General features: G+C 44.5%; 2 protein-coding genes across 4 annotated transcripts in view; one reads left to right on the top strand and one right to left on the bottom strand.

The window, feature by feature from the left end:
* Window positions 1-8,762: 8,762 nt before the first annotated feature.
* LOC139545247 (neutrophil cytosol factor 4-like) overlaps window positions 8,763-17,887 on the bottom strand; it is a 37,096-nt gene continuing 27,971 nt past the window's right edge. For both annotated transcript variants that reach the window (XM_071352815.1, XM_071352825.1), the window contains 4 exons: window positions 16,010-16,108; window positions 14,086-14,255; window positions 13,200-13,265; window positions 8,763-9,489 (listed from right to left, as the gene is read on the bottom strand). In XM_071352815.1, the coding sequence (XP_071208916.1) occupies window positions 9,279-9,489; window positions 13,200-13,265; window positions 14,086-14,255; window positions 16,010-16,108 (546 nt within the window). In that variant the 3' untranslated portion in view covers window positions 8,763-9,278. The remainder of the gene's footprint in view (window positions 9,490-13,199; window positions 13,266-14,085; window positions 14,256-16,009; window positions 16,109-17,887) is intronic.
* LOC139545267 (parvalbumin alpha) overlaps window positions 16,031-17,887 on the top strand; it is a 55,406-nt gene continuing 53,549 nt past the window's right edge. Inside the window, exon 1 of one of the 2 annotated variants that reach the window (XM_071352871.1) lies at window positions 16,031-16,237. The gene's annotated coding sequence lies outside the window, so the exon portion shown is untranslated. The remainder of the gene's footprint in view (window positions 16,238-17,887) is intronic. The other variant, XM_071352860.1, reaches the window with a different exon arrangement.

Here is a 17,887-nt window from a genome sequence, read left to right as displayed (position 1 = left end):
GGCCATACTGGGTCTATAGGAACATTAGCCTGAGCTGTTTAGGAGGGATATCACACCTGGCACAATTGATTGTCTAGTTCTGTTTTTCATGCCAGGAGGTGCCCTATACCTGCACTCAGAGGCGAGTAGTTCAAAGTCTGGGTACAGGGGGTGGCTTGGAGCCTGACTGAGGGCCCTGACCTTAATGATCTCATCCAAGTCTGTCTGTTTGACTCCAAGTACCTTGCTTGCAGTGTTGATAATCCTTCTCAGCATATTTTTCTGTCTGACAGTGGCATTGCCAAACCAACAAAGAATACAAAAAGTTTAAATACTCTCAATGGAAGATTTGTAAAACAGAGTCAGCATAGTACAGTCAACATTAAAAGGTTCCAGCTTTTTGAGAAAGTATAGTCTCTGTTGACTCTTTTTGTAGATCAGGTCTGTATATTTACTCCATTGCTCGCCCAAATATTTATATATTCTAAAGTCCATTCCTTTACTTTCGATTTGTGTGTATTATTGTGAAATTATTAGATATTACTTGTTAGATATTACTGCACTGTTGGAGCTAGAAACACAAGCATTTCGCTACACCCGCAATAACATCTGATAAACATGGAACTTCCGGCGCCGAAAAGAGATGGCCGCCTCGCTTCGCGTTCCTTGGAAAATATGCAGTATTTTGTTTTTTTATGTGTTATTTCTTACATCGGTACCCCAGGTAATCTTAGGTTTCATTACATACAGTCGGGAGGAACTACTGAATATACGATTAACGTCAACTCATCATCGTTCCTACCAGGAATATGACTTTCCCGAAACGGATCCAGTGTTTTGCCTTCCACCCAATACAATGGATCTGATCCCAGCCGGCGACCCTGTGCGACGCCGTAAAAGGGGCAAACGAGGCGGTCTCGTGGTCAGGCTTCGGAGACGGGCACATCGCGCTCCACTCCCTAGCATACTACTCGCCAATGTCCAGTCTCTTGACAATAAGGTTGATGAAATCCGAGCACGGGTAGCATTCCAGAGAGACATCAGGGATTGCAACGTGCTCTGCTTCACGGAAACATGGCTAACTCAAGAGACGCTAACGGAGTCGGTGCAGCCAGCTGGTTTCTTCATGCATCGTGCCGACAGAAACAAACATCTTTCTGGTAAGAAGAGGGGCGGGGGGGTATGCCTTATGATTAACGAGACGTGGTGTGATCATCATAACAACACACAGGAACTCAAGTCATTCTGTTCACCTGATCTAGAACTCCTCACAATCAAATGTCGACCGCATTATCTACCAAGGGAATTCTCTTCAATCATAATCACAGCCGTATATATTCCCCCCCAAGCAGACACATCGATGGCCCTGAACGAACTTTATCTGACTCTTTGTAAACTGGAAACCACACACCCTGAGGCTGCATTCATCGTAGCTGGGGATTTTAACAAGGCTAATCTAAAAACAAAACTCCCTAAATTCTATCAGCATATCGATTGTGCTACCAGGGCTGGAAAAACCCTAGATCATTGTTATACTAATTTCCGCGACGCATATAAGGCCCTCCCCCGCCCCCCTTTCGGAAAAGCTGACCACGACTCCATTTTGTTGATTCCAGCCTACAAACAGAAACTAAAACAACAAGCTCCCGCGCTCAGGTCTGTTCAACGCTGGTCCGACCAATCTGAATCCACGCTTCAAGACTGCTTCGATCACGCGGATTGGAATATGTTCCGCATTGCGTCCAACAACAATATTGACGAATATGCTGATTCGGTGAGCGAGTTCATTAGGAAGTGCATTGACGATGTCGTACCCACAGCAACGATTAAAACATTCCCAAACCAGAAACCGTGGATTGACGGCAGCATTCGCGTGAAACTGAAAGCGCGAACCACTGCTTTTAACCAGGGCAAGGTGACCGGAAGCATGACCGAATACAAACAGTGTAGCTATTCTCTCCGCAAGGCAATCAAACAGGCTAAGTCCCAGTACAGAGACAAAATCGAGTCGCAATTCAACAGCTCAGACACAAGAGGTATGTGGCAGGGTCTACAGTCAATCACGGATTACAAAAAGAAAACCAGCCTCGTCGCGGACCAGGATGTCTTGCTCCCAGACAGGCTAAACAACTTTTTTGCCCGCTTTGAGGACAATACAGTGCCACTGACACGGCCCCCTACCAAAACCTGCGGGCTCTCCTTCACTGCAGCCGAGGTGAGTAAAACATTTAAACGTGTTAACCCTCGCAAGGCTGCAGGCCCAGACGGCATTCCCAGCCGCGTCCTCAGAGCATGCGCAGACCAGCTGGCTGGTGTGTTTACGGACATATTCAATCAATCCTTATCCCAGTCTGCTGTTCCCACATGCTTCAAGAGGGCCACCATTGTTCCTGTTCCCAAGAAAGCTAAGGTAACTGAGCTAAACGACTACCGCCCCGTAGCACTCACTTCCGTCATCATGAAGTGCTTTGAGAGACTAGTCAAGGACCATATCACCTCCACCCTACCGGACACCCTAGACCCACTCCAATTTGCTTACCGACCCAATAGGTCCACAGACGACGCAATCGCAACCACACTGCACACTGCCCTAACCCATCTGGACAAGAGGAATACCCATGTGAGAATGCTGTTCATCGATTACAGCTCAGCATTTAACACCATAGTACCCTCCAAACTCGTCATCAAGCTCGAGACCCTGGGTCTCGACCCCGCCCTGTGCAACTGGGTCCTGGACTTCCTGACGGGCCGCCCCCAGGTGGTGAGGGTAGGTAACAACATCTCCACCCCGCTGATCCTCAACACTGGGGCCCCACAAGGGTGCGTTCTGAGCCCTCTCCTGTACTCCCTGTTCACCCACGACTGCGTGGCCATGCACGCCTCCAACTCAATCATCAAGTTTGCGGATGACACTACAGTGGTAGGCTTGATTACCAACAACGACGAGACGGCCTACAGGGAGGAGGTGAGGGCCCTCGGAGTGTGGTGTCAGGAAAATAACCTCACACTCAACGTCAACAAAACAAAGGAGATGATTGTGGACTTCAGGAAACAGCAGAGGGAGCACCCCCCTATCCACATCGACGGGTCAGTAGTGGAGAAGGTGGAAAGTTTTAAGTTCCTCGGTGTACACATCACGGACAAACTGAATTGGTCCACCCACACAGACAGCGTTGTGAAGAAGGCGCAGCAGCGCCTCTTCAACCTCAGGAGGCTGAAGAAATTCGGCTTGTCACCAAAAGCACTCACAAACTTCTACAGATGCACAATCGAGAGCATCCTGTCGGGCTGTATCACCGCCTGGTACGGCAACTGCTCCGCCCACAACCGTAAGGCTCTCCAGAGGGTAGTGAGGTCTGCAGAACGCACCACCGGGGGCAAACTACCTGCCCTCCAGGACACCTACACCACCCGATGTCACAGGAAGGCCATAAAGATCATCAAGGACAACAACCACCCAAGCCACTGCCTGTTCACCCCGCTATCATCCAGAAGGCGAGGTCAGTACAGGTGCATCAAAGCAGGGACCGAGAGACTGAAAAACAGCTTCTATCTCAAGGCCATCAGACTGTTAAACAGCCACCACTAACATTTAGCGGCCGCTGCCAACATACTGACTCAACTCCAGCCACTTTAAAAATGGGAATTGATGGAAATTATGTAAAAATGTACCACTAGCCACTTTAAACAATGCCACTTAATATAATGTTTACATACCCTACATTACCCATCTCATATGTATATACTGTACTCTATATCATCTACTGCATCTTGCCATCTTTATGTAATACATGTACCACTAGCCACTTTAAACTATGCCACTTTATGTTTACATACCCTACAGTACTCATCTCATATGTATATACCGTACTCTATACCATCTACTGCATCTTGCCATGCCGTTCTGTACCACCACTCATTCATATATCTTTATGTACATATTCTTTATCCCTTTACACTTGTGTGTGTGTATAAGGTAGTAGTTGTGGAATTGTTAGGTTAGATTACTTGTTGGTTATTACTGCATTGTCGGAACTAGAAGCACAAGCATTTCGCTACACTCGCATTAACATCTGCTAACCATGTGTATGTGACTAATAAAATTTGATTTGATTTGATTTGTATGTGACAACATTTGATTTGATTTGATTTGTCCACGAGGACACACAGATATTTGTTTTGCTCTGCAATCTCTACGTTCTGACATCTGATAGGTTGGTGTTGTTCGCTTCCTGAAGTCTATGCACATCTCTTTGGTCTTGTTGGTATTGAGGACCAAGTGTGATTGGTCACACCACTCTACAACGTCATTTAGGACCGGGCCATGATGTTCCTCGTCATCATGCAACAGGCTGATCAAGGCAGTGTCATCAGCGAACTTAACGAGGTGTCTGTCAGGATGGGAACTAGTACAACTATTAGTGTACAAAATGTACAGGAGTGGGGACAAAACACACCCCTGTGGGGAGCCTGTGTTGGTGGTGAGTATGTCCCACACGTGGGGAACTACTTTGACCTCTGGCTCAGGAAGTCCAACAGCCACAAAACCAGCACCCCATCTAAAAAGTATCTTACGAGTCTCTGTGCCAGAATGTATGTCTGGATTGTGGTTTAGGCAGAAGAAAAGTCAATAAACAGGATTTGACGCCCTCTAGAGGTCTATAGACCATGTTGAGGAGAGTAAGAATGTCATCCTCAACTCCTCTGCTGGGCTGATAGGCAAACTGAAACAGGTCGAGGACTCATTCAACAGAGAGGGATTAGATGCTTTAGAAATGGGTACAATTATTGAGTTTTTCCACAATTCTGGCACGTTTTGTGGTTGAGCGACGATTGGAAAATGTCTGTAAAAACACCAGCTAATTGTTCAGCACAGTGCTTCAACACATGTCCACTCATTTTGTCTGGGCCTGGGCTTTTGTGTGCATTACATCCCCTGAACAACTTTAGAACATCAGCCTGTTTAACAACAACTCTCTCAAACATTTGTAATGACATCCAGTTCATTAGCCATGGTCTGGCCCTCATGTCTCCCAAGGTCAGCACTAGTTTTCCCCCTGCCTATGTGGGGGGCACTAGCCATGGATTTAATCCCTTGCCAGGCCACCCTTGAGTTTCCTGAGGAGAGAGTCCTCTCCACCCTTTGCTCGTATGCCTCCTTGTCCACCAGTATCTGTGTTTGGATCTCACGTTGTACATCTCTTAAAGCCTGTCTATCACCCTCAGCATGAACTGCCTTCTTATCAAGTAGTGGTTTTAGATGTTGTGATACCCAAGGCTTATTGTTAGGAAAGATTTTACAGGTTTTAGTAGGCACAACTGACAACACAGAAGTTTACATACATTTACATTACATTTAAGTCATTTAGCAGACGCTCTTATCCAGAGCGACTTACAAATTGGTGCATTCACCTTATGATATCCAGTGGAACAGCCACTTTACAATAGTGCATCTAACTCTTTTAAGGGGGAGGGGGGGGGTTAGAAGGATTAGTCTGAAAGCATTTGGTATTGTCCCATAGCACAAATCTAGTCTTCTTTGTCCTAGTGTGAAATTTCACATACTGGTGGTACATGCACAGGACCTTGTGCAAAGTGCAGTGTGCAGAGTGCCGGACCTAAAGTGCCGGACCTAGCTATCTGGCAAGCGATGACACAGGGCAATGTACAATATGTTGGTGCACATGGAAGTCAGTGATTTATGTTGACTATATAGTAGGTTCATGAGAAAATACAAATGTGATGTAACTAAAATAAAAGGACATTTAGTTGACGAAAATGGCCCACTGTTTTCATCATTTTGAAAATAACTACACAAAATTATTCAAATGACAAAAATATATATTTTATAGTATTCTGAATTGTTGGGAAGGGCCTGTAAGTAAGCATTTCACTGTTAGTCTATGCCTGTTTAGAAGGCATGTGTACATTAACATTTATTTGAAATGTATTTGGTTTAGAAACAAATTAGCATGATTCAGCTCATGACAATATTTCTATTTAACATGCCCTACTCCTTTTGCAGTTGTCTAAAAAACACTATTTTGCTAAAAATAAAGAAATAAAATATCCTTTAGTGTGTGTACTTTACTGTATTTATACTTGGGATATCACTTTTCAAGGACATCTTTGTACTATACAATCTTTGGCGCGACTTAGTACCATAAATGGACATACGGCCATAAAATGTTAGGCCACACCCACAAGCCCATTTCAAGTGAGAAGGCCAATGTGGTGGCTAAGAGTGCTGTGAGGAGAGAGGGGGTAGATATTCAGGTCCCGCTGGGCCGCAAGGAAGTCAAGTCATCTATCCGGGCAAAAGGGCTCGATCTTTGGCAAAGGCAGTGGGATGCTAGTAGTAAGGGGAGGCCATTTTATCACGTGTACCGGTCAGTTAAGGAAGGGCTGGGGAGTATGGGATGTAGGACAGGTGAAGTTGTGTGGAGTAGACTACGGTTTGGACACACAGAGTATATCCAACTTTTACGAGGTTGTGGATGATAGGGAGACATGAAGCAGGTCTGTGTGATGAGTGTTTAGTGATAGGGAGACATGAAGCAGGTCTGTGTGATGAGTGTTTAGTGATAGGGAGACATGAAGCAGGTCTGTGTGATGAGTGTTTAGTGATAGGGAGACATGAAGCAGGTCTGTGTGATGAGTGTTTAGTGATAGGGAGACATGAAGCAGGTCTGTGTGATGAGTGTTTAGTGATAGGGAGACATGAAGCAGGTCTGTGTGATGAGTGTTTAGTGATAGGGAGACATGAAGCAGGTCTGTGTGAGGAGTGTTTAGTGATAGGGAGACATGAAGCAGGTCTGTGTGATGAGTGTTTAGTGATAGGGAGACATGAAGCAGGTCTGTGTGCTGAGTGTTTAGTGATAGGGAGACATGAAGCAGGTCTGTGTGATGAGTGTTTAGTGATAGGGAGACATGAAGCAGGTCTGTGTGATGAGTGTTTAGTGATAGGGAGACATGAAGCAGGTCTGTGTGATGAGTGTTTAGTGATAGGGAGACATGAAGCAGGTCTGTGTGATGAGTGTTTAGTGATAGGGAGACATGAAGCAGGTCTGTGTGATGAGTGTTTAGTGATAGGGAGACATGAAGCAAGTCTGTGTGATGAGTGTTTAGTGGAGGAGACGTTGACGTATGTGTCGATATTTGTGAACTGTATTTGTATTTATTATGGATCCCCAGTAGCTGCTGCCAAGGCAACAGCTACTCTTCCTATGATGTAGATAGGGAAAGATTGTGTGAGTGTTAGAGGCTGGATGGGGTTGGGGTGGTGTAGTGGGGGAGGAAGTGATGTCTAGGACTCTAGAGGGTTAGAGAGGCTGGATAGGGTTGGGGTGGTGTAGTGGGGGAGGAAGTGATGTCTAGGACTAAAGGGTTAGAGAGGCTGGATGGGGTTGGGGTGGTGTAGTGGGGGAGGAAGTGATGTCTAGGACTCTAGAGGGTTAGAGAGGCTGGATAGGGTTGGGGTGGTGTAGTGGGGGAGGAAGTGATGTCTAGGACTAAAGGGTTAGAGAGGCTGGATGGGGTTGGGGTGGTGTAGTGGGGGAGGAAGTGATGTCTAGGACTCTAGAGGGTTAGAGAGGCTGGATAGGGTTGGGGTGGTGTAGTGGGGGAGGAAGTGATGTCTAGGACTAAAGGGTTAGAGAGGCTGGATGGGGTTGGGGTGGTGTCGTGGGGGGAGGAAGTGATGTCTAGGACTCTAGAGGGTTAGAGAGGCTGGATGGGGTTGGGGTGGTGTAGTGGGGGAGGAAGTGATGTCTAGGACTCTAGAGGGTTAGAGAGGATGGATGTGGTTGGGGTGGTGTAGTGGGGGAGGAAGTAATGTCTAGGACTAGAGGGTTAGAGAGGCTGGATGGGGTTGGGGTGGTGTAGTGGGGGAGGAAAGTGAGAAGTGGTGTTTAGGGCTCTATTTCACTTTCTTAGAGGAACAGAACTAATGAAGAGAATTTAAGTGCATTCGGAAAGTGATTAATGGAAACAACATGCCTCTTGAGCTCAATTTCAAGTCTCATAGCAAAGGGTCTGAATACTTATGTAATTAAGGTATTTTCTAAAAACCTGTTTTCGCTTTGTCATTATGGTGTATTGTGTGTAGATTGCTGGGGATGTATTTTTATTTTGTTGATCCATTTTAACGTAACAAAATGTGGTAAAAAGTCAAAGGGTCTGAATACTTCCCGAAGTCACTGTGTCATTATGTGGAGCCAGTTCTACCCATGTTCAGACCCAAACCACCTGTAGGCCCACAGTTGGACAGGACTCAAACATAGCAGCTGTTCCAGCTCTACTTCACCACCTCCGTGCTCGGGACAGAAGTTTCCTATAGCAACACGTATGTTGACAAGAAGCAGCGAGAGGGGAAGGAGATGCCCTGGAAACATGTCACCGTGGCGACATGCTCTCCTACATTTCCCTGGTCATGTACATAGGCCAGACCTACCTATCCGTCCGGATAGGACCAGTCGGCCGGCCAGAGAGCTAGGTCCGGCCTACCTTACTCTGTGCCATTTTAAAGTAGTGCTTTAAATAGGGGAAAGGGTGCGATTTGGGACGCAGCCTCTAGATGTCACCCAGACCACACAGTGATGATTACCGTTCCTCTCTCTCTCATCAGAACACATTCAGCAAACCCCACACACAGGAGCGCGTGTTCTCACACACACACACACACTTATATATTTCAATAGTGTATTTTTTACTCAGAAGAAAAACAATGGGAGCACAGCTAAGCATTACTACGACCACAACAGAATATATGGAGAATAAAAACATGTGTTTCTAAACCTTTATTAAATGTCCTTATATTAACATTTACTCAACAGTACAGGTGAAATGTTAAATATTTAAAGCCACCAAACACAGACATACTAATGAATGTGACTAAGGTATCGTCCCTAATGGCACCCTATTCCCTATATAGTGCACTACTTTTGACCAGGGCTCATAGGAGTCTGGTGAAAAGTAGCGTACTATATAGGGCATAGTGTGCCTTTTAGGTTGCAGCACATTTCTCAATCAGACTAACTTCTGTAATGTGTTACAATCCAGCGTCTGTCCCCTTAATTCAAGTCTGTCACCCTGTCACTGGATCTCAGTCCGAACTACTACATGCAGCTCTGCAGTGGATTACAGACGCAAGCTGGCGAGAAACACACTCACGCACGCACAAGGGCACGGACGGCCAAGTGCACCCGCAAGCGTGCATACGCACACACACAAGCAAACACAAAATGGCCTCTCTTCAGCGAGTATAGAAACATGTGAAAACCTCCTCCATCTCCCTGTCTTTACATCTCAGTATTATACACAGACATGTCAGAGGCCGCGGTAACATGCAGTTCCCACGGAAACTGATTGACAGGCCTCTTGACCTTTGACCTTTGACCCCGCCCATCGGCCACCATCAGCGCCACGTCCCCGTCGTCAAGGAGACGCACCAGGTCACCCTCGGGGTCGCGGTAGTTCAGAGCGATGTTGCCATCCACCTTGAACACATCTCTGTGAGAGAGAGAGAGGGGGGGGGGGGGTGGAAAGGGAAGGATGGAGAGGGAAAGATGAAGGGTGGAGTAGGGGAGAGGAGAGAGGGAAAGGGAGGGGTGGAGAGAGAGGTGTTGGAAAGAGGGAGAGATGGCGTTGTAGGGGGAGAGAGAGAAAGGGGGAAATAGAAGAGGCAGAGAGAAATGGCAGAGAGAGAGACAATTATTATGATTGTTTATCTTTATTTAACCATACAAGTCAATTGAGAAGCCATTTTAACTTACAGTACTGACCTAGACAAGAGGCATAACATTGCAACAGTAAACAGGACAACACACAATCCCACTAAAATCACATGAAACACACAATACAGAGGAAAGGTCCAAATTCATCAAATATACAAGAAGAAATTTTCCCAGTGGGTTTAGAACAGAAAAGTCCAAGGAAACACAGCAGACTTAATGATCAGCAGCTACACTGATCAGATAGCAGCTCAGTTCATGTTGCTGACGGATTGTGGTGGGATGAATAACTCAAGTCTGAGGGTCTTCTGCAGCTCAGTTCATGTTGCTGAAGGATCGTGGTGGGATGAATAACTCAAGTCTGAGGGTCTTCTGCAGCTCAGTTCAGTCGTTGGCGGCGGAAAACCGTAACGAACGACAACCAAAGGAAGTGTGGGCTTTGGGAATGACCAGTGTGGTACATCTACCAGGGGTTGCTACTGGTAGTGGAGATGTTGAGGAGTGAGCCGAGGTAGAGGGGGGACTTGCCTACGAGGGACTTGGTACCAGTGGGTCTGCCGTCGTGTTTGTAACGCGGCCCAGTTGACCAGGGTGTAAAGGTCACAGTGATGTGTGTTGAAGGGGGAACTGGTAACAAAGCGGATCGCAGTGTGGTAAATGATGTCTAGTTTATCAAGGGAGGTTTTTGAGGCAGGCCTGTAACTAAATCACCATAGTCCAGGATTGTTAGGATGGTCATTTTTATAAGGGTGTGCTTGGCAGAGTGGGTGAAGGATGTTTCCTTCACCCACTGAGAGCGAGAGAGCGAGAGAGAGAGAGAGAAAGAGGGAGAGAGAGTGTGTGTGTGTGTGTGTCTAATGAAATTTGATGTATTCTTGTTTTTCTTTTAGAGTTGAGGTGAGTTTTATCTCGTTGACAAGATAATAATGAGAGATGATAAACTGGGCCAGTAGTAGTGTGGCACTGACTATATGAGTCTGGTTATAGTGTGCAGAGTGGTGGTAGTATTATAGTGTGTACTGTTGTAGTGTTATAGTGTGCAGAGTGGTGGTAGTGTTATAGTGTGTACTGTTGTAGTGTTATAGTGTGCAGAGTGGTGGTAGTGTTATAGTGTGTACTGTTGTAGTGTTATAGTGTGCAGAGTGGTGGTAGTATTATAGTGTGTACTGTTGTAGTGTTATAGTGTGCAGAGTGGTGGTAGTATTATAGTGTGTACTGTTGTAGTGTTATAGTGTGCAGAGTGGTGGTAGTATTATAGTGTGTACTGTTGTAGTGTTATAGTGTGCAGAGTGGTGGTAGCATTATAGTGTGTACTGTGGTCAATAAAGCACATCTTTATTGACCTTGGGAAATTTCAATGGAGAGGAGAATATCAGCTGAATAATAGATACAGTTGAAGTTGGAAGTTTACATACACCTTAGCCAAATACATTTAATCTCAGTTTTTCACAATTCCTGACAGTTAATCCTAGTAAAAAATCCCTGTTTTAGGTCACTTAGGATCACCACTTTATTTTAAGAACGTGAAATGTCAGAATAATAGTAGAGGAAATTATTTCTTATTTCACATTCCCAGTGGGTCAGAAGTTTACATACACTCAATTAGTATTTAGCAGAATTGCCTTTAAATTGTTTAACTTGGGTCAAAAAATTTTGGTAGCCTTCCACAAGCTTCCCACAATAATTTGGGTGAATGTTGGCCCATTTCTCCTGACAGAGCTGGTGTAACTGAGTCAGGTTTGTAGGCCCCCTTGCTCGCACACGCTTTTGCAGTTCTGCCCACAAATATTCTATAAGATTGAGGTCAGGGCTTTGTGATGGCCTCTCCAACACCTTGACATTGTTGTCCTTAAGCCATTTTGCCACAACTTTGGAAGTATGCTTGGGGTCATTGTTCATTTGGAAGACCCATTTGCGACCAAGCTTTAACTTCCTTACTGATGTCTTGAGATATTGCTTCAATATATCCACATAATTTTCCTTCGACATGATGCCATCTATTTTGTGAAGTGCACCAGTCCCTCCTGCAGCAAAGCACCCCCACAACATGATACTGCCACCCCCGTGCTTCATGGTTGGGATGGTGTTCTTCGGCTTGCAAGCCTCCCCTTTTTCCTCCAAACATAACGATGGTTATTAAGGCCAAACAGTTCTATTTTTGTTTCATCAGACCAGAGGACATTTCTCCAAAATGTACGATCATTGTCCCAATGTGCAGTTGCAAACTGGAGTCTGGCTTTTTTATGGCGGTTTTGGAGCAGTGGCTTCTTCCTTGATTAGCGGCCTTTCAGGTTATGTCGATATAAGACTTACTGTGGATATAGATACTTTTGTACCTGTTTCCTCCAGCATCTTCACAAGGGCCTTTGCTGTTGTTCTGGGATTGATTTGCACTTTTTGCACCAAAGTACGTTCATCTCTAGGAGACAGAACGCGTCTCCTTCCTGAGCGGTATGATGGCTGCGTGGTCCCATGGTGTTTATACTTGCGTACTATTGTTTGTACAGATGAACGTGATACCTTCAGGCGTTTGGAAATTGCTCCCAAGGATGAACTAGACTTGTGGAGCTCTACAATTTTTTTTCTGAGGTCTTGGCTGGTTTCTTTTGATTTTCCCATGATGTCAAGCAAAGAGGCACTGAGTTTGAAGGTAGGCCTTGAAACACATCCACAGGTACACCTCCAACTGACTCAAATGATGTCAATTAGCCTATCAGAAGCTTATAAAGCCATGACATCATTTTCTGGAATTTTCCAAGCTGTTTAATGGCATAGTCAACTTAGTGTATGTAAACTTCTGACCCACTGGAATTGTGAATTATAAGTGAAATAATCTGTCTGTAAACAATTGTTTGTTGAAAAATTACTTGTGTCATGCACAAAGTAGATGTCTTAACCGACTTGCCAAAACTATAGTTTGTTAATAAGAAATGTGTGGAGTGGTTGAACTAGTTTTAATGACTCCGACCTATGTAAACTTCCGACTTCAACTGTATGTAGTGAAGGGTAGAATATCAGCTGAGTAACAGATATGTAGTGAAGTGTAGAATATCAGCTGAGTAACAGATATGTAGTGAAGAGTAGAATATCAGCTGAATAACAGATATGTAGTGAAGTGTAGAATATCAGCTGAGTAACAGATATGTAGTGAAGAGTAGAATATCAGCTGAGTAACAGATATGTAGTGAAGAGTAGAATATCAGCTGAGTAACAGATATGTAGTGAAGTGTAGAATATCAGCTGAGTAACAGATATGTAGTGAAGAGTAGAATATCAGCTGAGTAACAGATATGTAGTGAAGAGTAGCATATCAGCTGAGTAACAGATATGTAGTGAAGAGTAGAATATCAGCTGAATAACAGATATGTAGTGAAGAGTAGAATATCAGCTGAGTAACAGATATGTAGTGAAGAGTAGAATATCAGCTGAGTAACAGATATGTAGTGAAGGGTCTGTTGATTCAGCAGTGGGATGTGTCTGGTATCTTACCTCATGCGTGCCAGTAGTTCTTTGTATGATGGCTGGGTGGAGATATCTTCTTCAACACACACATCCCTGTCACATACAGTCACACCAATACATTATTAACTGGGATACATACAGTCACACCAATACATTATTAACTGGGATACATACAGTCAGACAATAAATTATTAACTGGGATACATACAGTCACACCAATACATTATTAACTGGGATACATACAGTCACACCAATACATTATTAACTGGGATACATACAGTCACACCAATACATTATTAACTGGGATACATACAGTCACACCAATACATTATTAACTGGGATACATACAGTCACACCAATACATTATTAACTGTGATACATACAGTCACACCAATACATTATTAACTGTGATACATACAGTCACACCAATACATTATTAACTGGGATACATACAGTCACACCAATACATTATTAACTGGGATACATACAGTCACACCAATACATTATTAACTGGGATACATACAGTCACACCAATACATTATTAACTGGGATATATACAGTCACACCAATACATTATTAACTGGGATACATACAGTCACACCAATACATTATTAACTGGGATACATACAGTCACACCAATACATTATTAACTGGGATACATACAGTCACACCAATACATTATTAACTGGGATATATACAGTCACACCAATACATTATTAACTGGGATACATACAGTCACACCAATACATTATTAACTGGGATACATACATTCATTATTATGGGACTTTTACAGGATTACAACGGAACTTTCAGTTACTTTTAGTACATTTACAACACTGTTATAACATGTACGTATGCGTTCACACACGAGCACACACACACACGAGCACACACACACACACAGTACACACACCTGGTGTCGACGCCCTGGGGTGTGAGCAGGTAGCAGCGCAGGCAGCTGTAAGACCCCGCCCCTTTACCTGAAGCGCCTCCGCTCTCGCCATCAGAGTCACTCTCTGGGAGGGGCTTAATGATCTTCACAAAGGATTCTGGGAAGATACCTGTCCGATTGCTCACCTTGCCCTGAGAGAGAGAGAGGAAGTGAGGGACAGAGAGAGAGAGAGAGAGAGGAAGTGAGGGAGAGAGAGAAAGAGGTAGATTAACAGAGAGAGAGAGAGAGAGGTAGATTAACAGAGAGCGAGAGAGAGATAGATTAACAGAGAGAGAGAGAGAGGTAGATTAACAGAGAGAGAGAATTGAATTGAAAACAAATCCAATTTTGATAAACTCCCATATCTACTGGGAGAAATTCCACAGTGTGCCATCACAGCAGCAAGATTTGTGACCTGTTGCCACAAGAAAAGGGCAACCAGTGAAGAACAAACACCATTGTAAATACAACCCATATTTATGGGATACATACAGTCACACCAATACATTATTAACTGGGATACATACAGTCACACCAATACATTATTAACTGGGATATATACAGTCACACCAATATTATTATAATATTAATATTATTCAAAACAATAAAGACATTACAAATGTTATATTATATATATACAGTGTTGTAACAATGTACAAATGGTTAAAGCACACAAGTTAAAATAAATAAGCATAAATATGGGTTGTATTTACAATGGTGTTTGTTCTTCACTGGTTGCCCTTTTCTTGTGGCAACAGGTCACAAATCTTGCTGCTGTGATGGCACACTGTGGAATTTCTCCCAGTAGATATGGGAGTTTATCAAAATTGGATTTGTTTTCAAATTCTTTGTGGATCTGTGTAATCTGAGGGAAATATGTCTCTCTAATATGGTCATACATTGGGCAGGAGGTTAGGAAGTGCAGCTCAGTTTCCACCTCATTTTGTGGGCAAAAATTGAATTGAATTGAGAGGTAGATTAACAGAGAGAGAGCTGTAAAGTGTGAGTGTGTATAAAAGCAGTTTTACATAGGCTCATTATCATGACCTGACTAATATCTCAGAAGTACTCAAGACACACATACAGAGATGGCCCATATGTGTGTGCGTGTGTGGCATTTTGAGTAATGCTTGACCCCTCCTGACCCCTCTCCATCCTTTTCTTCACTTTACACTTCACTCTCTCTCTCTCTCTCTCTCTCTCTCTCTCTCTCTCTCTCTCTCTCTCTCTCTCTCTCTCTCTCTCTCTCTCTCTCTCTCTCTCTCTCTCTCTCTCTCTCTCTCTCTCTCTCTCTCTCTCCTCTCTTTCTCACTCTTGCCACCCTCCCCCTCTCTCTCCACCCTCTTTCTCGCTCATTCTCTTCTCTCCCTCCCTTCTAGTGCCCCTCCATCTCCCTCCATCCCTTCTCCTCACTCCACCTCTCCCTCTCCTCCCATCCTCCTCCCACTGTTCCTCCTCATCCCTCCCCTCTATTCACTCCTCTCCTCCATCCATCCCTCCCTCTCCTCCTCCTCCATCCCTCCCCTCCATCCCTCTCCTCCTCCTCCATCTCCTCTATCCCTCCCTCCCTCCCTCTCCTCCATCCCTCCCTCTCCTCATCCATCCCTCCCTCCCTCCCTCTCCTCTCCTCCTCCATCCCCCTCCTCTATCCCTCCCTCCCTCTCCTCCATCCCTCCCTCTCCTCATCCCTCCCTCCCTCCCTCCCTCCCTCCCTCTCCTCCTCCATCCCTCCCTCCCTCCCTCATCCCTCTCCTCATCCTCCTCCTCCTCCCTCTCCTCCTCCTCCATCCCTCCCTCTCCTCCTCCTCCATCCCTCCCTCTCTCTCCTCCTCCTTCCCTCGCTCTCCATCTCTCCCTCTCCTCCCGAACCACCCTCCCACCCCTCCATCTCTCGCCTGCAGCTCACCTCCAGCCAGTCTGTGTTAACTCTCCTCAGAAGGAAGATCACCTCTCCAGCTTTCATACTCAGCTCCAGTCGTCCGCTCCCACTGAAGTCGAAGACCACCTGGGAACCACACACACACACGGAGGAGAACACAAACACGCCGGCAGCAGGCAGCGGACCAGGATCAACCGAGAGAAAGGGAGAGAAAGAGAGAGACGGACAGAGAGAGAAGACTGTGAAACCGAACAGGTAAGAGAGACTTATTTTACTTGTCTGATGATGAAGTGAGTGTGTGAGAAAGAGAGAACGGGACAGCAATCAGCAGAAGACAGGAGGGAACAAGTGCAAGGAGCGAGGGATGAGAGAAAGAAAGAGGGATCCCTAAACGAGTACAGAGAAAGAGAGAACAGGACACTGGTGTGAGTCAGGGAGACGGGCTTTGAAGGGATGAAACGGGAGAGAAGTGTTTTTGTTTGTGACTAGAGCAGGTCTTCACAGTGCAGAAAATCACTATTCAACACTCCTACTCCTAATGCTGCACAACGCGTGGGATCGGACAGGCACACAGCTGAGAAAGACGAGAGGAGAGGCGAGAGAGAGCTGAGCGCTTAGCGAGTGGGCATGTGTGAGTGCAAGTGTGAGTGCATGTGTGTGTGCATGTGTGAGTGCGTGTGTGTGTGTGTGTGTGTGGGTGGGTGGGTGGGAGAGGCGAGATGCAGGGGGTGCGTAAAAGCGGACAAGTACGCAGTACTAGAAAACTGTGATGAGAGAATGTGAAAAAAAGAGGTAAAAAGATAACACGCTTAAAATGCTTAAAAGCAAGTCATGATAGTGTATTTTATAGTGTGGCTTTGAGCTGAGTCATGATAGTGTATTTTATAGTGTGGCTTTGAACTGAGTCATGATATTGTATTTTATAGTGTGGCTTTGAACTGAGTCATGATATTGTATTTTATAGTGTGGCTTTGAACTGAGTCATGATAGTGTATTTTATAGTGTGGCTTTGAACTGAGTCATGATAGTGTATTTTATAGTGTGGCTTTGAACTGAGTCATGATAGTGTATTTTATAGTGTGGCTTTGAACTGAGTCATGATAGTGTATTTTATAGTGTGGCTTTGAGCTGAGTCATGATAGTGTATTTTATAGTGTGGCTTTGAACTGAGTCATGATAGTGTATTTTATAGTGTGACTTTGAACTGAGTCATGATAGTGTATTTTATAGTGTGGCTTTGAGCTGAGTCATGATAGTGTTTTTTATAGTCTGGCTTTGAGCTGAGTCATGATAGTGTATTTTATAGTGTGGCTTTGAACTGTGTCATGATATTGTATTTTATAGTGTGGCTTTGAGCTGAGTCATGATAGTGTATTTTATAGTGTGGCTTTGAGCTGAGTCATGATAGTGTATTTTATAGTGTGGCTTTGAACTGAGTCATGATAGTGTATTTTATAGTGTGGCTTTGAACTGAGTCATGATAGTGTATTTTATAGTGTGGCTTTGAGCTGAGTCATGATAGTGTATTTTATAGTGTGGCTTTGAGCTGAGTCATGATAGTGTATTTTATAGTGTGGCTTTGAGCTGAGTCATGATAGTGTATTTTATAGTGTGGCTTTGAGCTGAGTCATGATAGTGTATTTTATAGTGTGACTTTGAACTGAGTCATGATAGTGTATTTTATAGTGTGGCTTTGAGCTGAGTCATGATAGTGTATTTTATAGTGTGGCTTTGAGCTGAGTCATGATAGTGTAGGACAGTGTTAAAATGGATAACACTGTACAGTCACTTTACACCCCTCCTTGGTATTTGACTGGCACTAATGAGAAACAATTTAGTAAGAAGCATGATATATTTTCCTCCACACAACTGCCTGGTATTAAAGAGTAGTTAACCTGTTTAATG

The sequence above is a fragment of the Salvelinus alpinus genome, chromosome 2, assembly GCF_045679555.1.
Source record: "Salvelinus alpinus chromosome 2, SLU_Salpinus.1, whole genome shotgun sequence".
Lineage (NCBI taxonomy): Eukaryota > Metazoa > Chordata > Actinopteri > Salmoniformes > Salmonidae > Salvelinus > Salvelinus alpinus.
Note: the sequence above shows the minus strand (reverse complement) of the source record. Positions and strands in the feature narration are given on the sequence as shown.